At 40.6% G+C, this 17749-nt stretch overlaps 1 protein-coding gene across 1 annotated transcript in view; it reads right to left on the reverse strand.

Annotated features, from left to right (window-relative positions):
• ctdp1 (CTD (carboxy-terminal domain, RNA polymerase II, polypeptide A) phosphatase, subunit 1) overlaps positions 1-17749 on the reverse strand; it is a gene marked incomplete at both ends in the record, with an annotated part of 61941 nt that overhangs the window by 43771 nt on the left and 421 nt on the right. Inside the window, 7 exons of the mRNA XM_083899611.1 lie at positions 1212-2237; positions 5484-5659; positions 5959-6049; positions 8069-8219; positions 8332-8460; positions 9759-9852; positions 16162-16248. Of these exons, the coding sequence (XP_083755737.1) occupies positions 1212-2237; positions 5484-5659; positions 5959-6049; positions 8069-8219; positions 8332-8460; positions 9759-9852; positions 16162-16248 (1754 nt within the window). The remainder of the gene's footprint in view (positions 1-1211; positions 2238-5483; positions 5660-5958; positions 6050-8068; positions 8220-8331; positions 8461-9758; positions 9853-16161; positions 16249-17749) is intronic.

A 17749-nucleotide genomic window follows, 5' to 3' on the forward strand; every position in this document is an offset into this window, starting at 1 on the left:
GTTCGTTCGTTCGTTCGTTCGTTAATTTTGCCATAAAGCGACAAAATGTACGGACGATAAACTGACTTCAGAGTGTTTTTATTAGTATAATTCAATTCGAATTTGATGCTTGATTAAATTATATGGTCTAAGAGTCAACAGCCGCGTCAGCAGCTCTGCGGGGCTGTGATTAGACGCAGTGGCGCTCTGGTGCTAAAGGCAAAATTCTCACTGGGACGTACAAAGTTTTCAACGGTTCGGCCGTCAGACTTTAGCAAGTTAACATGCTAACATTAGCATTGCAGCCGAGGGTGATGGGAAAGTCCATCGATGTTTATCCCAACCTTCAGGTTTGCTTGAAAGCATGATTAAAACAAAATTTCTGATTGTTTCAGCTTCTAAAATGTGAATATTTTCTCCTTTTCTTTGCTCCACATAAACAAAGAAATCATTAAAACTGAATCTTTTTGGTTTGTGGAAAAAAAAGACATTAGAGAACATTGTCATTTCCAGGTTAATAATTGTTAGTTGCAGATCTAGTTCTCTATCTCCTGTAAGACCAAGAGTACAAAACCTATTTACTTTACTATGGTGGGTAAATAAATTGGTGTAACAAACAAAATTGTTGCTGAACTTCTTGATTAAATGTTCAGATTCAGCATTGAGTTTCAGCAATTACCTCTTTATAATGTTGTTTTTGCATTCATGGGAAATTGCGTGCATGTCCAACAGCAAAAACCTGAGCTGTATTAAGTTTAACCGTTAATGCAATGAGAACATCCACCTGCTGCTGCTGCTTCAGAATAACACAGTCAGGGGATTTAACAGTGTGTGAGGAACACTTGTGGAGCCTTAATGTCATAATAACCAGAGCTCATCACACTCTGGCTGCCCTCTGAGAAACACTAATGGTAGTGTATTCAATCTTAATTATCTGTCTGCGAGAGCCAAAACTCTTGACACCCGAATCTGCCAGAAAGCCCGACAATAAAACAAACTTTCAGTGACCCGTACACTCTTTCCTCGTTAGCAAAGTCAACCTTTACGTATCATTAACGGAGGTTTCCATCAAACTGCCACTAAAAAACAAACTTGACCATAACAATTTGAACATAATGGGCACAAAACGTAATTCTGTTGCGTTTAAAACTGCAGGCAGAGCACATCATCATCATCATCATCATCATTTCTGACACCGATAGCGATATTAACGTATATAAATTGCTACATACCGGCTCTTGCTGCGACGAGATGCGTCGTCCGACTGGAATCTTGGGAGGCGAGAACCAAGTTCTTGCTGATCTTGGCCCCCAGCGCCTTGGCGTGGTAGAACTCACGGGTCCTCTCCATGGGGTAGTTGGTGGGGTACAGGCCACTGAACACTATGGTTGTGCCCGCCAGAGCTTTGCCTTTCAGCTCCGGGACGATCTTGCGAATGTCTGGCACCTCGGACGACTCCTTCCTCAGGTACGCCCCGTAGCGGGCGTAGTACTCGGCGTGAATCCTTTCCAGCACTTCCTCGAGGTAGATCAGGTGATCGTCCTGATCCGTATCTACTTCCTCTTCCTCCTCCTCCTCCATCTCATCCTCCATACTCTGGTCCAGCAGCTCCTCGCCTGTGGTGACCCCAGATTGTTCACTATTCTGGGACTCCGTTTCCGGCTCTATCCTATCCGAGCAGCCATTTTCCAGCTCTGGGTCTGGGGGAAGGACCCCCGAGGGTTCTGCTACATCAGAGCTGTTCTCTTTAACGGGCCTCACCCGAGACTCTTCCCCATCCGTGGGCTCTTCTTGTCCAGACTTCTTTGCATGGCAAGATTTGCCGTCACTATCGCTCTCTAACGAAGCAGGCTTTTCTGTAATGGAGTCATTGTCACTGTCACTGGAAAGGTCAAAGTCCAAGTTGTTGGAGTCGTGGCTCGGTGCCGAAGAGTTGGTACCGTCCTGCGCCTCTGGTAACCTGTTGCCACCGTCTTCTTTTACATTTGTTCCGTCACCGTCGGCAGCGTCCCTCGAGCCAGCCCCAGGGAGAGCTGCAGTGACCAGTGAGTCTTTGCTTTGTCCCGGTTTGTCCTCCACGCCCTCACTGGGACGAGTCCTGTCGTTTGCTGGTACGACCTGAGACGACTGAGGTACCGAGGGCTCGCCCTTTTCAGAAACTTGGTGGTCCTTCGCCCGTTTCCTGAGGCCATTATTATGTTCTTCTGCACCCTGTGTGCCGGCCGATTCTGTGCTCTCTGCCGGCCGAGCCGAGGGTCCTGCAACGAGACATCGAAAAAGGCGTCATACTTGTGTCACTTCCTGTAGGCGTCCGTTTGTAGGATTAGGTGATGAATTAAGGACTTTGGCATCAATAATTCCCACCATGGCAAATAAAAGTATTATGTTTAATTGAACTGAAAAATCGAATCAAATTTCTTTTGAAACTTTTGTTTGCCTATCTGGAGACTCCATCTCTCCCACAACTTAAATCTGGGGCCCAAAAGTTTGGGGTCACTCAGAAATGTCCTCATTTTTGAAGAAAAAAATAACTTTTTTTTCAATGAATATAACATTAAATGAATCATAAATACACTCTATACATTGTTAATGTGGTAAACGACTATTCCAGCTGCAAACATCTGGTTTTTAATGGAATATGTACATAGGTGTATAGAGGCTTAATGTTCTAATGGTACATTGTGTTTGCTAATGGCATTAGCAGGCTATTGGATGGTTAGAAAACCCTTGTGCAATGATGTTAGCACAGCTGAAAACAGATATTTTGAATAAAAATCATTATTTCTAATCTCGTCAATGTCTTGACTATATTTTCTATTCATTTTGCAACTCTTTTGCTGAATAAAAGTCTGACTTTTAATGGAAAACACAACAAAAATTGTACAGGTGAGCCCAAACTTTTGAACAGTAGTGTGCGTTGTATGCCTTTTACAAATGTTAAGACAATGCAACATCAAAAGCAACGGTGGTTAGAGCCTGTTTTCGTCCAACGTAAACCCATAAATACCCAAAAACCCATTATACTTCCTGGTGTGTGCGATCTCCCGCTGAGGCAAAACTGATTGCACCGAGTTCAAAATTGCAGAGTGCTCGCCTGTCAACATCACAGAGTGTTTACTTTAAGGATTCAGAGGTAAAACAACAACGTTCAGTGCATTTATAACGTACTGTTAACTCCGTGCTCACGTTAGCAGTACGACATTATGGTTCGGTGGAATCTGAAGGAGGCAGAGAGCACACCGGAGAAGAAATAAATAACCCACGGTAGACGGGCTGCATATCTAAATGACTAAAGAGGAACGTCTGACAGTCTCCTGTCTATTAATAGATAATGTGTGTGATCCATTTTTCATCACAACGTGATTAAGGTTGCGTCAGATGAGAACTTTCTCTAGTAAAAACCGAGCCTCTCACATAAATAAAAACACTGTAAGGTGTACTAAAGGTTGCACAAATCAATATTTCTGACAAGAGAGGGATCACTGATGTCAAAACCCATCTTTGATTCTCTCTGAAGTGTCTTTTTTAGGTTCATTGTTCATTTTTATAGCCCACAGGGTTTGCGGTTGAGGTTCACGCTCGCTGCCAACAAGGTATATATAATAAAATGTATGTGTAGACGTACACGAAATACAATCTATATTATTTTACATCATGATAATGAATATTGCCACATTTTCTTTTACGACAACTACCGTTGGAATTAGAGCTGCAGCTAACGGAATCGATCAATCTTTGGTTTGGTCCGTAAAATGTCCGAAAATGTTAAAAAACGTTGATCAAACTTGGAAATTACAATGTTCTCGAATCTCTCGTTTTTGTCCACAAAGCAAAATGATTCAGTTTTTAATGATTTCTTTGTTATGTGGAGCAAAGAAACAAAGATAATTTTCACATTTAAGAAGCTAAAACAATCAGAAAGGGGCTGCAATAATGATTACATTTCTACTTTTTTTATTATTAAATTAATTTTCAACCTTTTTGATAATGTGAATACTTCTTAATTGTGAATGCTTTCAAGTTCCTTTGCACAATACAGCGAAATAAATCCTTAAAACTCAATAATTTCGGACAAAACATGACACTTTCGTTAAGCGTCTCGCCCAGGGACACGACGGCACGTAGACTGGCCCGGTAATCGAACCCACAACCTTCCAGTGGAAAGACAACACAGCGCTACATCAAATTAACGAGTCGTCGTTTCTGATTCGCCGGTCTGTACCGATCGAGGCTTGTGTTTCACCGTTTAGATTTAGCAACAATACAAGTGTTAGCATTACCGAGGCTGGCAGCCGTTGTAACATGGGACTGGTACAAGCAGGAGTTATCAGCTAATGAGTGCGACGGTGGGTGTAAACGAGGGGTGGCTCAAAAGCAACATGTTTCCTGCCTTTGATAATGAAGAGCGCAACACTGTGGCTCAAAGGATTTCCATTGTGTCGAGTCGTCGCAAAAAAAAAAAAAAAAAAAAAAGTGGCTCGTAAGTAAGTACGGCAGGTGAAAGTGTCTCGTTTCACACATGCTGAAATGCGGAGGCTCGTAATGTGAATTATTAGAGCAATGCCTGGAATAAATGTTATGACAAAAGGGAACCCAGCAGAGGTTTATCGCCTCTTATGGCACACAGAAATAGAATAGATGTGCGACAATAACTGTGAATGGATTATACGAGACAGAGCATTGATGAGGACTATTGAGAGTGTTGTTAAAAATAAATGTAAAGCATGTTGAGACAGATGTTCAACCATTTTTGCGTATTTAAAACATCGTATTCTACTCGTACTGGCTTGGAAATCAATAACCCTAATGTACGTATGATAATAAATAAATAAATAAATAAATGAACTTTGAGGTATGGATTCAATTGTAAAAACTGATTTCAGGTGAGGTAATGCTATAATATGTCTATACAGAGCATATTTTACATCAGTAGGCCTTGAATGGCCTCTAGTCTTTCATTAGAAAGGCTGCTGAACACCACAACAACTGCTCAGTATTGAGGATATATTTCATTTAAAATTCAAAATAATGACCTAAAATTAGTTCAAGTGCAGTTAAAGGTGCATTATGTAATAAATCTAAAGCAACTGGCCATACAATCCTCCTAATATGTCACAGAGACTCAGGAATAATGTTCATATAACAAACTGAACTCATCAACAACAACAGTACAGACAAAATATTTGCATTAAGAAAAATATTTTGCAGACTGCAAATCATGTTTTGGCGTCATGTGGCGCCACCTACCGCTGTCTACCAATCATTGCAGTCAGTAGAGTCTCAGCTGCCGAGCAACCACGGGTTGCCAGTTACGTCAGAAAACGAAACCAAAGAGACCTTGGTATTTTGAATTTGAATGTAGTTACTGTTTTTGGCCATATTCTTACATATGGCACCTTTAATGTGCCATTAGAGCTGATATTCAGTAAGATGCAGTGCATTAATACTCTGACTCTATTCCCAAAGTGTCTGCAAATGAGTCGTCAAGGAGTTTTTCAGGGTACCTTTCTGACCTTTCTTGGCAGCCTGAGCTTCCCGAGATCCAGGCGGAGCGTTGATGTCTCCCGTTCCTTGGAAGTAGATGTATTTCTTCACAGTGATGAGGTTCGGCGCAAACTTCCACACGTCTTCTCGGTCATCGATTATGCAGACCATCGCATCCCCACAAGGGAAAAGATTCCTGTCAGGAAAAAAAAAAAAGGTACAATGCAAAAAGTGCTGAGGTTTTGGACAAAATGTCCAGAGTCAGACAGGCCATTATTTCCCTGTGGCTGCAGAGTTCTCCCTGTGACAGCGCTTTGTTCCAAGTTAAAATGTGCAGTGTGCACTATTTTTCTTTTAAAAAATATCAATCTTGCAGTTTCTTTTAGAGAAAAGTGAAATAAAGTCTGTAGAGAAGACGGGGTTAGACACGGCCGTCGTGGTCTAAACTGCGACCAATTGATTTGGGTGTCATGTTCAGCAGAAGCCAATTCTCACCTAAGGTTCCCCGTCTTGGAGAAGGGATCGATACATTCATCTCTGGAAAGGATCCGATGAGAGAAAAGCTTCTTTTCAGGGTCAAGAAAACCTACAAAAAAAGAAAAAATTAAACATATATATACATACATATACATATACACATATACATAAATACATGCATGCATATATATACATAAACGTATACATACATATATGCGTATACACATATATGCATACATGTGTATATGCATACATACGTACATACACATATATGCATACATACGTACATACACATATATGCATACATACGTACATACACATATATGCATACATGTATATACAAATATACACATACATACATAGATACATACATACATACATACATACATGTATATACACATATGCATACATACATACATACATGTATATACACATATGCATACATACATACATGTATATACACATATATGCATACATACATACATACATGTATATACACATATATGCATACATACATACATGCATGTATATACACATATATGCATACATACATACATGCATGTATATACACATATATGCATACATACATACATGTATATACACATAAATGCATACATACATACATACATGTATATACACATAAATGCATACATACATACATACATGTATATACACATAAATGCATACATACATACATACATGTATATACACATATATGCATACATACATACATGTATATACACATATATGCATACATACATACATGTATATACACATATATGCATACATACATACATGTATATACACATATATGCATACATACATACATGTATATACACATATATGCATACATACATACATGTATATACACATATGCATACATACATACATGTATATACACATATATGCATACATGTATATACACATATATGCATACATACATACATACATGTATATACACATATATGCATACATACATGTATATACACATATATGCATACATACATACATACATGTATATACACATATATGCATACATACATACATGTATATACACATATATGCATACATACATACATACATGTATATACACATATATGCATACATACATACATACATGTATATACACATATATGCATACATACATACATACATGTATATACACATATATGCATACATACATACATACATGTATATACACATATATGCATACATACATGTATATACACATATATGCATACATACATGTATATACACATATATGCATACATACATACATACATACATGTATACACATATATGCATACATACATACATACATACATGCATACATACATATATGCATACATACATATATGCATACATACATATATGCATACATACATATATGCATACATATACATACATGCATACATATATGCATACATATACATACATGCATACATATATGCATACATATACATACATGCATACATATATGCATACATATACATACATCAACACATACATGCATACATATATACATATATACATATACACACAGATAGATAGATATATATATATACATATATGCAATAAATGAGCCCTGGTCTGAAACACACCGATCACCCTGTATCAAGGGCCTATAGTAAAAAAAAAATCCAATTCAAAAGGCATTAAACATTCATCATCATATGGATGGAGTAGTGGGAAAAGGTCTGCCTTTAATATGTACACAGTATGATGACATGTTGCCGACTGAATACCAAAAACAGACATCACAATATTCTTTTAAGGAGTAGAGCAACAGACAGTCAGTCAGTCAGTCAGTGAGTGAGTGAGCAGCAGCCACAGACTGGAAATGTAGAGATAGATATTTGGCAGGAGAACAGAGGAAATGTTAATGTGAATCACTAAGTGGCTTAATAAGCATTTTAAAGTTCAGCTCCCCTGCTGCCAGATGAAGACACAAAAACACGACCAGCAACAGAGCGGCTGCTAAACAAAACGTGAGCAGAGGGTTCCCTCTTGTGGACACGACGAGGCGTTACACAAACACTGCCAAAATAAATCCATGTATATTATAAAATGTAAAATGTGTGTGAATCGATGTCGACGGTGAATAAAAGGTTGGGAAATGTTCCATTACCAGCTATGGTGTGTGCATAAAGGCGGCTCCCAAATGTGAAGACATGCAACTCATAGAGTTTAGCTATTTTCTCCAGGAACTCCTTGCAGTGTGGACGTAGGCGCGTGTGCAGCATGGGCTCTCCTCGTCCCAGCTGGAAGTGGAAAATGCCCTGAAGAGACAACGATGACACATTTTCATGGAATTCGTGACCTCTCTCTCTCTCTCTCTCTGTCTGTCTCATAACATTCACATTATTGTATATTGTACAGAGGGAATAATACCTTATTGGACATACGCTGGCAGTGCTGTTCAGTGGTGTGGATCAGGGTCTGGTCCAGGTCCACCATCAGGACCAGCTTCTTGTCCCGTTGCAGTCTGTGCTGGTCTTCCCTGCCCAGCTGTTCTGCTTGCTGACAGAGTAAATGAGATTAATGTAAAAAAAATCTAATAAAAAAAATATGACTGTCTTTACAGGGTTGAATAAAGCTGCTATAAAGCAGTGCTGGGAACTAGGTTAGCAAGCGTCAGAGCACGTTAACGTGCTGTGTGACGTCATGTTTACGTGCTGCGACACCGGAGTCCAGGCACCGTTTACCAGTTAGCTCCTTTTAGCTCCTTTAGCGCCGCCTACAGTGGAACTAGAGCGGTCTGTTTATTAAAGCTGACCTAGACCGGAAGTTCCAATTAACGCTGTTTTTTAGTGTGTATCTGCGTCATTACCTTGTTTAAGAAGCCCTGAAGGTTCAAAACGAACAGTTCAGCCACTGCTGAGAACGCCGTGTTGTATTTGTATATGTATAAAACCCGGTCCGGTTACGTAAACAACGCTTCTCCGGAACAGCAGATCGTCCTGCTCCGGGCACTAGTCCGGGCACATCCGGTTGCGTACATTGAACCGCAGAAGAAGAATAATGTCCTTTGTGGACGTGTTTCACGAGCGAAAGTGTCTTCTGACTCCGGGTCAAAGTCATAAAAGGGACTGTGGCTAGGAGTCAATGTTTTGATAATGAATAGCAGTGCATCCACCGTTCCAGAGGGGGGAGCTGCGCCTCTGAGAGCGGGTGCTGAATATGTCACTTCCGGGTACTGGCCAATCAAAAGACAGTCTGTCTTCTGGGTGAGAGAGTTGAGTCTGAAATATCGCGGCTGGGCAACAGCGTCAGAAAAGAGGATTTCTATCGGCTCGTTTACAGCAACTGGGAGGTTTTTGAGCATAAAAACAAGTTAATGTATGTAAGTAGACCTCCATAACTAACATATATGTGCAACAGGACCACTCTGTGAGCTTTAAAGGAAAAGAGCAGCACTACAAATAACCAGCGTACCCGTGTAACTGCGTATGTGCGCCTCAGTTTTTAAAGTTTAGCGTGACTTTAGAGACTCATTTTAAGAATCGGGAGTCAAGTAAACATGACGTCACGCTCGTCTTTTTCCGGTCAGTCGTCGTGGAAACGCGAGTTAACGCAGCACTGTTATAAAGTGATCTGAATGACTGCAGGTGGCCTTGGCCATTCACACCACAAGAATGCAGCGGTAATTAATTTTAAAAATAGAACAAGTCATGGTTAAGACACAAAAGGTTCCTATAGACGATACTAGATGAGGTGGGAACAGTGAACACACGCACAGATCTGACAATGGAATGACTTCAGGGTATAATGGCTGTGCTCTGCTCTGCTTCCCCCAGTCGTCCAGGTATGCGACTCACCTCTGAGCTGACCATCAGCTCTGGAACGCTGTGCACCATGGAGACTGTTGCTGTGGAGATGGGAGTTTGCTGCTTCCCATTGGAGCTCTGCAGCCTGAAGGAGAGTGGAAGAGAGGAAGGAAGAAAGAAAGAAAGAAAGGGAGAGAGTGATACAAACTGTGATTTTTGTACAACTCTGTGGTCCTTTCAGTCATAGCCGGTGTTTGCCGACAGTTCTACACCAATTAAGATCCACATCTTTGAGTATTAATGCATAGAACAACGTGAAGTATACAGGGTCTCTGCAGGTTTCAACAAGTCAAATTTAAGACTTTTTAAGACTTATTTAAAGAGCAAAATGAAGACAATTAAAGACCCATTTCAAATCCATACTGGCAAAAAAGTACAAAAGACATGAAGGAAAATTGGAGCCATAAGTCGTTGAACTTGCTCTTACCCATCTTATGCAAGCAATTCGGCTTAGCAGTGGGCTTTCGTTAAATTTTCTCCGCTGCTATGCTAAGCTATAACACCGCGGCGTGCGCACAGCACGTTGTTATGTTAATGCATCCTCAAAAAGCGCGACTTTTTAGAAATGTATGCATGTTTTAAATAAAAGTAACGTTAATAGACTTTTAAGACCTTTCGAAATTGTATTAAAGACCTTTTATGAGATTTTGGGAGACATGTTAAGGCCTTAAATTTGTTTATCTTTGCCTGCCACGGTAGCGCACGACTATTTAAAACTCCGTTAAACATGGACATTTTTGGACATTTCCTTTGCTAAATGTTGGAGATGAACAAGCGTGTTTTCAGGATGTTTAAGTCTTTTTAACTTTAATCTACAGTTGGACATTGTTGGCTTTGCTTCTCGTGTCGGACGTCGCGTTCATGACTCTTCAGTGACGACGCTCTCTGACCAATCAGCTGATCCAGCTCAGCTGAACCTCGCCAGAGCAGCAACTAAAAAAGACTGGGACTGAAGTCTCACTCAATTCAAACTATGATAAAAATAAAACATGGGTTTCTTTTGTTTATTTGTGCATTTATTTTGGTTTGGTCAGTTTACGTAGAGTCCATGATTAACCCTGACCTGCAGGTTAAACCAGACTTGGTCTAACTTCCTATGAGCTCCGTATCTAAACACTTTTTGTTTGTGTACTTTCAACTGTTCCTTTGGTTCCTTTTTCCGTTATCAATAAAGTTGTTTCGTGCAACGCTTACTGCGTGGAGCTTGTGCCATCACCTACGTCAGTAAATGCATCACAACTCAGGAAGTGGGAGTGTTTAGAAAAGCGGTATGCGGCGTGCGTGTTGATAATTGTTGTGAAAACTGACAGCAGCAGGAGCAGAGTGAGATTCTCTCAGAATGCCCCCTAGAGGCAAATATATGATCCCATTTTACAACTCCATGCAATGTTCTCGCGGCAATTATCGCATCAACCCCAATGTTGGTCAAATTACGACAAACGTGACGTTGACCGTCTTGACAACCAACGGAGACCCTCGTGAAACGTGGCAATCATAAAAGGTCACACGGTAGACTGAACGAGCGAGAGTGCGCGAGCAAACTCGATCCGAGCCTCGATCGGCTCGACTGATCGTAAATTACATTTCAAACGCATAATTGAGCCAAAAACAGAAGCTCGTCACAGAATGAATTTGAAGAAAATGTATTTGTTGTGCTGTTACTTCCTTTGAAGAAGCTGCAGTGACTCTTTCTAGCAGGAAACTGCCGTTTGTCATCAGTCTGACATCAAAGCGCAGTTTCGATGACATCAAAGCACAGTTTTTGAGGTCATCAAAGCACTATCTGTTATAAGAGTTTGTTTAACCTGTATTTCATTTTATTTAACTGATCATCAGAACCAGTACACTTTAACTGTTTACAACCTGCTAAGTAGCGTGAGAAAAAAAACCTTCTTAGACACTCGAGTTTTTCCCTGCCGAAGTTCAGGCCGTTCTACGGCTCTCTGGTTCCATCAGGATGTCCGTCAAATACGTCCACGGGCAAAGCGAGATCGAGATGTTTGAGGACGGAGAGCAGCAGACGGATGTTGACTTGCAAAAAGCTGGTAATAAACGAAACTAATGTTGAGGATTGAGGTGTGACAATTTGGTGGTTTTAGAGAAATATCACATTGTCGTCGGCGTACCGACACACTCGACTCTCTTTTATACATTATTATGCCGAGATCGTCACTGTGTTTGAGTATATCTTTGATCAGTGTGTACGCAAACATGACCAGAGACCCTTCCCATGTTCTGCACTATGTATAGGAGCTGTTGCCGTCAGGCAAGGACGATAGAGAGTTTGACGCCGTAAATTTAACCCGTTTAATAACTCGTTTTATTCCAATCTCAATCACAGCTCTTAACAATAGCCTAAATAAGCAGGAAAACTCACAGAATGTTTGCGTTCAGATTCTTTCCTCTTTTTATTTATGTTTTTATTACTCCACTACGAGACTGTTGACTTTATTCCATTGGTTTTATGATGTTTTCCTTTTATGTTTGTACCTCGTAGCTCGGCTGATGTATGCTAATGGGTTGGCTAGCCTTGTTGAGCTCAATACAAAATTAGCAATGAGGACAATAAAGTATACGTCTGTATTTTTGGTAGTGCTGGGTGCGTTTCCATGACGACTGACCGGAAAAAGACGTCACGTGACGTCGCGTTTACGTGGCTCCGGATTGTTAAAATGAGTCTCTAAAGTAATGCTAAACTTTAAAAAACAAAGGCACACATACGCAGTACACAGGCACGCTAACGTTACTTGTAGTAACGTTACCTGCTCTTTTCCTTTGATAAACAGACCGCTCCAGTTCCACTGTAGGCGCGCTAACGTCGCTAAAGGAGCTAACGCAGATAGCGGAGCTAACTGGTAAACGGTGCCTGGACTCGGGCGTCGCAGCACGTAAACGCGATGTAACGCGTGTCTTTTTCCGGTCAGTCGTCATGGAAACGTGTGGTTAACCTCGTGGCCCAGCACAAATGTTTGCTAATTCTTTGTGCTGCCACCAGAGTTTAAAAAGTCAGAATAATGTCATTTTTTTTCCTTTGTAGAACCACAGAGTGAGGAGAAGCTTCCGGCTGTGGGAAGAAGCTGTTCCAAAGTGTCTGCTGTGACTCTGGCAGTGCTGTATCTGCTGATATTAGCAGGGATCACAACACGCCGTCAGTATTTCTTTTCCCACTAAAGTCTCCTTTGCCCACATTCAACGCTCTTTGAGTCAAATGATGTCCCGTTGCGGACTGCGTTTCCTTACATTGTTGAGCTCATGATCTGTTTTCGTGATTTAAAAATAGCGTTTGGTCTTGAGAAGTGACGCGGGGAAATGACGCGTGAAAGTGGATTTCATTTAGTTTGGCGTCTTATAATTTGTCTCTTACCAGATATTTTCGTCACTTTGGAAAACGAGCAGCTGCAGAACAGATACAACGACCTGCACAACAACAACAACAACTTGAACAACAGCTACAGCAACCTGAGCAACGACTACGACCAACTCCAACAGAAACTGCTCAAGATTGAAGGTTTGAAAAGACACAATAACACGTTTCACTGGATCAAATGTCTCACTGACTGTTAGGCGTAAATATTACAGTGCGTTACTGTTGTCCATGTCTCGATATTTTATCAGTGAACATCGCTGAGATACAGAGCAGTTACCAGGATGAGGTGAAGAAGCTGAAGGAAAAAACTAAGTTTATTTCTAGATCCACCGACATGATGACTTCCTAAAATTGTCTGTTTTGTGACATTGGCAGACGTTATCAGTGACTGTAAGGGCGCTTTCACACCAACAGCAGTTGGTGCGCACCAAACGATCCATTCGAACCAAAAACTCTAGTTCGCGTTCTCATCGCGATCGATGCTTTCACACCAACGGAAAACGAAACGAACTCGGGTCCAAACCATAGACTAAAGATTCTGCAGTAAATGCCATGGACACAGCCTACCTTGTAGGGTGTTTGGAGCAATCTTCGTCTCATAGTTAGCACGACCACATTCATGAAAATAGCGCGTCTCCTCTGCCTGAAATGACGCGCTATTACGTCTTCGCCGACTCCGGCGCGTCAGCAGACTGTTCTCCAGACGCAGCCGCGACTCGTTCGCAAATTGGATATTTTGCCAAAAATGGCCAATGCAGAGAATGTAATAAACGGAGACCAGAGCAAGGAGCAATTTGCGAACGTGTTGCTCCATAGTGAGTCAAAATTGGCGCTTTTCTACCGGAAGATATAAACACATTGATGAAACGTCAATCGGGCCAATTTTGGTTCGTTTGCTGGTGTGAAAGCACACCACGCTGGAGTCATATGTTACATAATAACAATTGTATTGCCTGGTGCGGATCAAATAATCCAACTAGTGGTGTGAAAGCGCCCTAAGTGTCTGTCTTTACGAACATGTTTGACAGGAATGTTGCAGTGTCCCGATGGATGGACCAGATCTGGATGCAGCTGTTACTTTGAATCCTCTGAAAAGAAAAACTGGCGTGACAGCTGGTATTACTGTGACGCTAAAGGCGCTCGTCTGGTGACGATCACCAGTGAAGTGGAGCAGGTGAGCGTCTGTTAATGAAACCGTCACTGATCTTGTTACTCGCTAAACCCTGACCATGATGATCATCGTCTCTCGTCGACTCTTAGAGATTTGTCACAGAGTTGAGTAAGAGCGACGAGTTCCGGATTAATCTGCAAGCGGAGTCGAGAAGACGTAGACTTGAATGGTTTTCGGGGGACGGATCAGAACTGGAAAAAACGCAAGACAAAGTTTTTGTTTAAAATGCACTTTCCTCAAAGTCAAAGTTTGAAACTGTCAGAACGGGGCAGATGTACAGACAATTGAGAGTTTTACATAAATTAGCAGAGTGTGACGATGTCCAAAAAAAACTAATGTGTTCACTCGCAGAAAATGTCAGAAATATTTAAAGCGAGATTCAAGTTTATTTTATCCCGAGTTCCAGCTCAGCTTAATACTATGATTTATTGTCCACAGGATCGAGGCCAGCAAAGCGTTGACTGATCCCACAGGATAGCATAACAAAGGATTCTGTGATCGACATGGACAATGGAGGCGGGGTGAAGACTATTGGGAAAAGAAGTGGATCTGTGAGAAACCCTTGTTTGCCTAAAATGACAGAAGGTTTTTGCGATGATCTAATGAGCCTCAGAACTTCCTGCTTCTGCTCAGTTCTTTCTTCTCCGTCACAAGTGAATCCTGGGTTAGTTTGTGCCAAAACTTCTCTCAGCGTGAAATAATATAGATAAAGATGTCACTGATTATTGGGAATTTGGCTAAGACAGGTTTTCATTTTGAAAAAGTTACCTATATTACAAAATCTGATGGTATCTCATGATAGACTAATGTCTTGGCTGTTCAACAATGTACCGGTGCAATATCCTCATGTTGTAATTGCTTCATAAAATAGGCGTTTTTCCAGTTATTATTTTGTTTTTGTCAATGACGTTTAATTTATTTGACCTAATGTGTATTTAGAGTTTTTAAATCATTATCTGGCATTCTTAGTACACATATATGCTGTTAAATGTTTGAATAGTCACTTTTGTTCATTTTTGTATACTGTTTCACGTGTGCTCCTTTAAAAGATCTAGCATCATAGAATGTTTACGTTAAGCCTAAATAGAAAAAAAGTTATGTTGACATCTTTTGTATTAAAATAGACTATTACTTCAATATATGAACAGTACCGAATAAACATATTGTAAGCATATCCATTTAAAACAAATAAAACTCCTAAAAAAAAATGGTTACCAACCCTGTGAAGTCCTGTGAGACAAACTGTGTTTCATAAACTGTGGACTATCCATCCATCCATCATCTACCGCTTTATCCTCCACCGGAGGGTCGCTGACATAGGGCAAGAGTCACCAATTTATCTAATCCCCACAGTGCATGTTTTTGGACTGTGGGAGGAAGCTGGAGAACCCGGAGAAAACCCACACAACACATGGGGAGAACATGCAAACTCCTTGCAGAAAGGCCCTTGGGAACCTAGTCTACCTAATCATAGCTGTACATATTAAATCTTCATTGTTTTATGCTCCCATGCTTATACTCAGCGCTCTCTCTCTCTGTGTGATCTCTGGTGCCACCTAATGGCAACAAATAAAACCTTTTGGTAACATGTACAGTTAGTCAGATTATCTTCAACTCTTAAATTATAATATCTATACTCAAACATACTACCAGTCAATCATATGTTGACATAAATTGACATCTGATAAGGTTGTTGAAAGGAGAATCTGGTGAAATTGTGAGCAACAACTTTCACATGTTTTTAGCATTTTGGGATGTTCTGCTACCAACTCAGTGGCTCGGTCCTCTATGACGGGACATGTATTGTTTCACATAAAAAGGAGACTGCGTGTGTGTGTGTGTGTTTGTTTCCTTACTCTTTCGTCAGGTCCTGGCCACATTGTGCACATAAACCCTTCATCACGATCGGGTGGCTGCATTCTTCGATTCTGACGATGACGCCGCTGCAAACAGAAAAGAATCACGAGTGAAAACACTGACATGACAGTTGCTTCCGTAAAACACAGCAGCCTCTTCATTATCTCGAGCTCTTGCATTACATCACGCTACATGTGCAACAGGTAGCGAACGGGTCAGCTGCGAACGTCGACAATGACGGGTTAGCGACCAAGTTAAAGCGTCCCGTTTGCAGCATTCTGCATCACAATAAACACAGTTTACAGTAGAAAGAAAGATGCCTTCACACGTTCCACTGGAACGCAGCGATAGACAAAATCGTGCAACAAGCTGCTCTATTGTGGCAAAAAAAAAAGAAGTACTTTAAAGTGAATGTATGTCTCTGGGTTTACTTTCAAAGAAAGTTCATTCTTAAGTTAGGAAAGCTTCAGACAAGGAGAGAGAGAGAAAACCACCAGGGTTAATATCTGTCTGACATTTCTGCAATGAAGGGCTCTACAAGCTGCACAGAGGCTCCAGAAATGACATCCATCCATCTTCTACCGCTCTATCCTCCAGTCTCGATGGGATTATCTTGGTAAAATAAAGGTTAAATAAAAAAGTCAAACGGCCCAGGTCTTCTTTGCTGCAAAGGCAAAGATGTATTCTAACTTCCAAAACAAACTGCCCAGGTACAGTCGTCATCAAACTTCCTTAAAAGCAATGGAAAACACTGCTAAATTGAAATTATTTTAAGTCTATTGTAAGTATGAATATTAAGAGAGAGAGGGGAGATTAAAATATTAAATGTTGCCGATGTCCACTTACAACAATGTCACTCATTTGACTTTAACTCACACAGTTTCGAGTAAAAACACCTCAAAACAGTCAAGTTATTGCATGTGTTGTGCCTTAAAGTGTCCACACAATGTATTAAAAGTACATGTGTAAATATTGAATTTAATTGCTGTTTTTCTTATATATATATATAATTATCCAGCCCTAAATGGAAAGAATAGCAATTACTTTATATTAGATATTCTCAATATAAACAAGTACAGTGTATTAAGGACAAAAAGACAAATAAACATGGGGACACGAGGCTTCAGTGCTGCTGTATAAAACTTATTTAATTCTGAATAAAATAGAAAATACCTGTTGTAGTAGTAGTAGTAGTTTTAAGGATAAAAGTAGAAGTTTTAAGGATAAAAGTAGAAGTCGTCGACTACCTGTCAAAATACGCATGTACACATACCGCGCACGTGCACGCGATAGACTCCTTTAGTCAAGACAAACCAAGCTAACAGAGCTACACGTGGTTTTACCCTTCAAAATAAAAAAAAAGGGGGTTGAATTTAATTACGTACAACTACTGGAAAAGTTCAGACGCTGCTAAGTGTGAAGAAAAACACTCTTATTTTGGAAAGTTTCTGCCTTGTTGACTTCGTCTCGCTTGACACTTAACGAGTTGGAGTAGTGGAGCTAGCAAACAAGCTAACGTAGCGCAAACACACACACTCACTTAGCACCGTAAGCTAGCTGGTGTTACACTGGGCGAAAGTCCGTCGC

The sequence above is a fragment of the Microchirus variegatus genome, assembly GCF_963457635.1.
Source record: "Microchirus variegatus genome assembly, chromosome: 13".
Lineage (NCBI taxonomy): Eukaryota > Metazoa > Chordata > Actinopteri > Pleuronectiformes > Soleidae > Microchirus > Microchirus variegatus.